The sequence below is a fragment of the Poecilia formosa genome, unplaced genomic scaffold (genome assembly GCF_000485575.1).
Source record: "Poecilia formosa unplaced genomic scaffold, Poecilia_formosa-5.1.2 Scaffold159, whole genome shotgun sequence".
NCBI classification, from domain to species: Eukaryota; Metazoa; Chordata; class Actinopteri; order Cyprinodontiformes; family Poeciliidae; genus Poecilia; species Poecilia formosa.
In genome coordinates this window covers 952,711-960,157 of record NW_006800098.1, presented here as the reverse complement: position 1 = coordinate 960,157, position 7,447 = coordinate 952,711, and the positions used below count along the sequence as shown (strand labels likewise).

The following is a 7,447-nucleotide window of genomic DNA, read 5'->3' as shown; positions in this document are numbered from 1 at the left end:
ACCACAACCCAAAAATAGCTGCAAAATGAATTCAGCGATATGCTATGGGCAGTTTTTATACATGCTATCAACAAAAATAAGAAGCAATTGTTTTTATTTTCAATGCATGGTTGGTTAAAGCTACAATTAATACCTAGTCTTTACTTAAAAACTGAAATAAGTACAAAAGAAATAGGCTTCAACATTGAACAATTACCAGAAATGTTTCTCCACTTTATTTTTATGTTGAGAAGATTCTGGTGTAGTGAAGATGATAAATGGTCCAAGGTTACTTCTGTGTACCGACAAAGGCAGCCCAAGAATCAGCAGTAGTAGTTGTACCACAGACCGAGGCAGAGAGCATTAGAGAGGATTGCTCATGTTTGACAGAGAAACTATGTACCCTCCTCCAAAGTTCATGCATTTCCTGCTTGCATGAGGCCAAGTGGTGGTATTGTGCCATTTTCCACCTTTCGGGGAATCTTCTTTACGACACAGTGGGTGTAGGTGCCATCATGTACCCATCATTTCTAACATCAGGTCACTGCAACCTCTCTACACCCTACATGGGAGGAAGCTGTACAACCCAACCACCTGGCCTCATGCATATCAAAGATGTAACCTCTATCAAAACCTGCCAGGTGCCACTAATGCTGCATAATGCATCCACAAAGCATCCCCTGTGTGTGACCTTCACACGTTGTTCTCACTGACTATCTGACACTTTGGTGACTTGTACCATGACGCTTTCTAGAACCGCCAGCATCTTCTAAAACTGAATCATTTACATGGTAATAGCTGGTCTGCATGTGCACCACATTATGTACAAACTGGATCACTCCTCATTGGTCCTTCACTTTTTCTTAAATCAACGAGTGTACGAGGTAGATTCTCCCTCTACAGCCTTAAAGTATGACATGATTTGCATCCAAAAGGCAAAATGCATCAGTAGTGTTTTATGTGCGTCAAAACATAGCAACACACACATTAATGCAGGTTATGGCTGGTCTCTGAATGTAGAGCACTGTTCTGCTTTAAAGCACATTATGTTTGCAAAGGACAAGAATGTTCATGCAGACCTTCACAAAAGTGAATTGGTCCTAAGCCTGTCACGATAAAAAATTTTGCTGGACTGTTAATTGCCTAAAAAATTATTGCGATAAACGATATTGTTTCAAGACCTTTTGACACTGATTTAATGACAATGAATAATGCCTGCGATTTCCTGCCATATATAGATGCACTTTATTTTCAAAAGAATACATAACACTGGAACTGACTAAACAAAACAACCAAAAACAAAAAAACAAAAACAAAAAAAGGATTCTCAGTCTCCATTAACAAAAAGACTTACTTGAAGAAAAGCTAAACAACATAAAGCCAAAGTATAAATAAATATTGCATTCAACCAAAAGAGTGCAGATTATGAAGTCTGTATGTGACCTTCAGTAATCACTAGATTTAAATAGAGAAGATGGGCACATCTGACTACCTAATGCAGTAGTTCATACTACACGATTTTTTGCCCCCATTTTCTCCTGATCACAATCTTAGATCGTTGGCCGATCTAAGATTGTCGCTGTGATTTCGTAACCAATTATCCTGTAGTGTGTGGTGTGTTGCGGTGGATCGTCGTGACTCCGATCTAAATCAGGAGTTTTCCCCGACTGGGAGCTTAACGCAGCCTGTTGAATGTGACAGGTAGCCAATTAGAATGCACAGATTCTCCTCTGTGATTTCTGAGGGAAAATTATGGAGGGGAATCCCAAACAGCTGACACGGCGCAACCCGAAGTCCAGCGGACATCGGAGATGATATGTGGAAACAACATTAATGTTTATTCAACATTTTGTGAAAAGAATATAGAAATGACAAGGAGAGGAGTTGGAGCCAAATTCCTATCGCAGTTGATAAACCCAGTAACTTTTCAGCCGTTCTTCGTTAACGTGACATAAATAGGTTATAATGATTTTCAGGACTTTACACTGAATCTAGCCACATGCATCACAGGTAGATTCTAGTAAAGCATTGATTAATGCCTGATTTTAAAATTAGTTAACTGGACTTGTAGCCATTATTTTGTGCCCATATGGCTGGACAACACACGGCACGATCGAACCCGATTGAACCGTTAAGATTTCTGTCGGCTAATGTGTCTCTCAGGTTTTGAAAGTCGGCTGACATCTCGTGTTGTGTGCGTTGGACATTACACTAAGGAAATGAGGAAGGGAGGGTCAGTGGAGAGCACCGGAGCTGAGCCTTTTTTCATTCAGTGTCATTAATTGATTTACCATTTATCGTGACAGGCCTAATTAGTCCTCAGAGAAGTGGAGGCTAACAGCTAGTCAGTCTGATCAGCGGATCAACTGGTTGTTGGTCCAGCAGGATAATTCCCAAACAGCTAGACCCAGAAATGTACAGAAACAAACTATCAACAGTGCTGTTGCACAAATGGAAGCCTGTTGCAAAACCCAAAGGTTTACTTTACTTTAGGGAAACGCAACTTGGACTCACAGCTTTGTAGAACAATGCTTCAAAAAATTTGAAATATTTACGTAATGTAAAACTTGGTAACTGTGCAACGTGGATATTTAGTGAGAAAATATGCAACGCCTAGTTCGGCTTTTAAAATCACATGCGCAGAAGGTACGAGTTAAAGCAGAACTGTTCATACTCCATGGCTGCTGAATAGTTATTTTGCCTTTTACACTTAATTTACACACACTGCACACATTAGGGACTTAAGCAAGCTAATTTAACTTCAACACCAAGGTAGCAAAAAATTAAGTGAGAAAATTAGGGCTGCCTAATTTTAGAAACACATGAATCTGCAATATTATTATGATATTAATACTACTAATGTTTAGCCATGTTTTTTAATCCTGTCCTCCTTTCCCATCATCATGAGACTCAAACCAAACATATTAGCAACACTGCAAATTCTGATTTAAGATATAATGTTTAAGTTGAGGAAGAGCATGTGTAAAATGTATGCAGGTAAAGTTAAATTGATTAAAAAAAGAAAAAAAAAAGCATTTTCCTCTGTCTGTTATGATAAAAAAAAAATCACTTTCAGAGACTCCAACTGTCTATGGATTTAAAAAGATTTTCCCTTACCTCCCTAATCTGCAAGTCTTGTAATATTAACAGCAAAGTATGTTAGCTAGCTCAAACCTCTTCCTATATAGTTTCTGTGTATAAGGAAAAATAAATTCTAGTTTGTTGCATAAACCCTGCATCAGCAGAGGCAGCCATGATGACTGAGGGCCTCAGTGACTGCACAACCCAGAAATATACAGTGTGTTGCGCTATTAGATTATTACAATACTAATGTAAATAAAAACACATCACACGTGTCAGTTTTATGTCCACACTGCACAACATTATGCTTTCATTAAAATGTAAAAAAGAACCAGGTGTAAAATATTCACATACATTAGGCTTAGATGGAATGAATAGTCACGCAAGAGTTTCTCCTTTTTCCCCCCATACCTCACCTTCTATCTACTCTCACCTCTTTATTTCTAATCTTCTCTCATTTCTTTTTACTCTCACTTATCTTGTCTCAATTTATCTTCCTGTCGCCTCCTCTGCCATCATTTTTTTTTTAAATCTTTCACCTTTTTTCCTTTTTCCAGTATTTTTTCTGCACCATTACGTCTCTTTTTCCTCCCACTGCCTCTCATGTTGGTTTTTATTTACCGAACCCTCGATTCAGATTTTCTATCTGTCTTTTTATTATCCTTTCAGCACCTTTGTATGGAGCATGACAAAATTATTCACAGCCTGTCATTGGTGTTGCAGTGAATAACTAATCTGTAGCTGAGCCCTGATTCTGGATCATCCTCTAACAGACGAAACCACTGGCCTTCATTGAAGAATGTGAAATTAAATCAGCCACCAAAATAGCATGAAGGAGTAACATGTAAGTAAACAGACATCGATGAAGAACTGGCCTCGCTTGTGTTCAGGGAAACACTGACACTCTGTGGTCATGAAAATAATTGTAACTCCTTAGTCATTAAAATACAATCCAAAATATGAAGGATAACTATTATATTTTTAAAAGTTTTTCTCTTTCAGTTTTTGGTCAGGCTTGTAGATAAAAACAACAAAAAAAAGATGGATTCATTTATATGACTGTGAAACTGTGAACAGAGGATGGAAATGTTTGGGATAAAAATACAGAGGAAGCTCACAGCACACTGTACAGCAGTGTTGAAGTCACACCGCTATGCTTTACTAGTATGGATTTAACAACAGTACAGAAATGTGCCAAACATTATTTGGTCACTTCATTAAGTTTTCCCTTCACAGTAAATCGAGTAGTCCTAAAAAGTTACTGTACGTTCAAGTGGAAAGGAGGTTAAAGTGTACATGCACAATCAGAATACCTATGCAGTCAAACGTGCTCTCATTCATTTGGCTCAGACACCAAAAAAAAAACTTTTGCTGCTGAAACCAATTATGATGAACATGCGACAGATACCTGTATACTGCGAGATTCCATACATATGTTACACCTCTGTAGATCTGATCAGAAGCAAATTCTTCTCATTGATACATTTACAACATTATCTCCAACACATACCAGCCTTAAACCTTTGAGAAGAGTAAATCAGCTGAGTAAGGTAAGCAGGCACGTTGTTAAAATACAGTGGAAAAATCTAGGCCAAATTTAGTACAGAGTACGGTTTTTTAGTTGCATATGTTCCTCAATCAGTCGGCTTCTAAATGTTTGATATCCTCTCCTTTTTTAGGAGAAAAACTCCTTCACTTACTGCAGTGAAAAACAGAAGCAGAGTGGGAGTTTAGAGAGTGACATGACAGAGAAAGGAGAGTTACAAGGGGAAGAGATAGGCGGAGCAAGGGGGGGAAAAAAATCTGCCAAAGTGAAGAAAGACAGATCTGACAGCTTAGTTGGAGAGGGGAAGAAAATTTAGAAAGATGCTTGAGTGGGTTTAACAGGGTAAAGAGGACAGTGAGATGTGTCTGAATCTACAAAGGGAGACAGAGGGGTGGGAGACATGGAGGAAAAGGCAGAAGGAAAGAAAGAAGGAAGGACACAAGGAACCAAGAAAAAAATGCAGACAGAAAAGGAAGTAGGGACAGAAGAGAGGGAGGATGCTTAAAAGAAAGGTAGGACACAGGAAAGGAAGTTACATAGGATGCAAGAGGGAAGCCCTTGTAAGAAAAGAAAAAGGGAACCAGAAAATTTAAATGAAGACAGAAGGAAAAATAGAACTGTCCACAAGGATGGACAGACACAATAATGGAAATAAACAAAATGGTCTCTGTTGCTCTTCACTGTCCATAGATGCTACATCTAAGTGTAAAAGAAAAAAGATTTAAAATGGATTAAAAATCTGCATCCACTGAAATTGTGAAAAAAAAAAAAAGAATGAAGAATAGAGGGGATCAAACTCAGGATCTCCAGCACAAACAGAGGTTTATTAAGAATGCTAAACCTCAGCCCTTTAGGCTCGAATACATTATAGTGCAGCCTTCCACCCATTCTGGTTCATAGACTTCAGAATTAGCAGTTCACTGTATTATTTTCTCCTATACGCCATGAGATTAGGTTCTCATATTTTCCTAAATGTGCTCTCAAATTTTACAACACAATCCAGTGCCACTGTGCATCAGGATGAACTCCTTCAATTCAAATTCTTCACAAAAGTTATTTCTCTGCCACGGTGTTTGCCATCTGATCCGCTTAGATTCTTTGTCCCTGTTGCGGTGTATCTCAGATGTACGCAAACAAAAACAAAAAAAAGAATGTTTCTTTGTATTATGTGAAATCCTGGAGTGGAAACAAATACCTTCTAATGATTAAGAATAGGACACCATGCAGACACGGAAGGATACAGCATAAAATGGTCAAATAATAAAAAGCTGTGACATTTACTTCTTCCCGTTTCTCACGCTTAAATGTATAATTTTTACACTTCAGATAGTGAACAGGTTTATATGCTATTATGAGTTTACTCAAGTGTATGTCGTGTTGCTGATAACCAGTCTAGACCAGACTGGTTATCAGCACAGGTCAATCGTGTCTGACTGAACCAAACGGAAACAAATCCAGCAACAATGTAGAGCTTTTTAGCAGATTTTAGGATTCTCCCTCTTGGCGCAAACCGGAACCCCCTGCTGGCTATAATCTTGCTTCTCTTTCATCTCACTTTCTTAGATGTCTTCTTAGCAAGGAGTTTAATTTCTTTAATGTAAGAAAATCTGGCACAATGCCTCCAAGCAAGCCACTAACAGATAACTGTGCTCCATCATGTTGCTCTTGCAGAGCAAATGCGAGTTATTTTAAGCACAGTTCAGACATCACATTTAACAAGATTCAATCACAAGACAGCTCAAAGTACAGTCTGCTATAAACTGTATCCATCCAGTTGATTTTCAGAGACTTGACGATAGCGGGATGAGAAATTAGCTGCAGGGCGCTGGGAGGTAAAAGTCCTCTCACTGAAACTCGTGAGCTAAGCACTAAAGTGTAGAGTTTGAAATATAAAACTTAAAGCACCTAAACAAAACAGAATCATCTAGATTTTATGTCCAAACTCAACCAATACATTTCTACGAGGTCACAAACATGTGGCTTCAGGCTACTTCTCTTCTTCACTCTTTGACTGCCTCACATTGAGACTACAGCGTTAATATCTTTCTTTTTTGGGTTTGTTGTGAGCAAAGTGAGCAGTGGTGGTTTTAATTTTGACACTACAATAACTACAAGAGATTCATCCAGCACAAAAACAGATGCTATTGCAAAAAAAAACAAACAAAAAAACAACAACAAATAAGTCTCAATTTAATGTCACTGTAAAATTAAGTTTTACTTTTTTGTTCAAATGTCTCAAATTAGTAAGATATACCATCTGGTTTTGTTGGTAGAAATTCCACAAACTTTAGGATGAAGTAAGGAAATCAAAGTTTAGTCATTTAAATATGCAGGAGCTTAGAGAAATCAGTGAAGAACATTAAAAGAGGTGGAGGATTAAGAGAAGATTAAACAGGAATGGGAAGAAGAAATAAGAGCCGTCATCCTACCTCCAGCGATGGCTGTTTTCTTGCCCACCGTCACAGTCACAGCAGTGGCGCCAATCACAATTCTTCCTGCTGGTAGAGCAACAGAAACAATCTTAAAAAGAAAATTCCAGCACCTTTGTCAATTCATGCATAATGTGGCATATGGATGCATGCGTTCGTTCCCGACATGCAGAAGCACAATACACTGCATTTTCTTTTATTAATAAGCGTTTTTACAATGCTACCGTCAGATGAAATGCGTCAGATTTGCTGAAATGTATTTAGAGAAATGTGTGGCAGGCTGACTTGCACCAAGGTAGGTAATATTAAGATTCATGCTCTGTTTTAAATCTGTTTTGCATCTATTTGCAGCCTTCAGCAGATGCTGACAGTCACCAAGCCTCAGATTTCAAACAGATTAACATTTCAAGTG

General features: G+C 38.2%; 1 protein-coding gene across 8 annotated transcripts in view; it reads right to left on the bottom strand.

Annotated features, from left to right (window-relative positions):
* Positions 1 to 7,447, bottom strand: part of cacna2d4a (calcium channel, voltage-dependent, alpha 2/delta subunit 4a) — a 78,950-nt gene that overhangs the window by 50,938 nt on the left and 20,565 nt on the right. For 5 of the 8 annotated variants that reach the window (XM_016677624.1, XM_016677623.1, XM_016677618.1 and 2 more), the window contains one exon: positions 7,036 to 7,104. In XM_016677624.1, coding sequence (XP_016533110.1) covers positions 7,036 to 7,104 — 69 coding nt within the window. The remainder of the gene's footprint in view (positions 1 to 7,035; positions 7,105 to 7,447) is intronic. The other 3 variants (XM_016677625.1, XM_016677619.1, XM_016677622.1) reach the window with 1 other exon arrangement.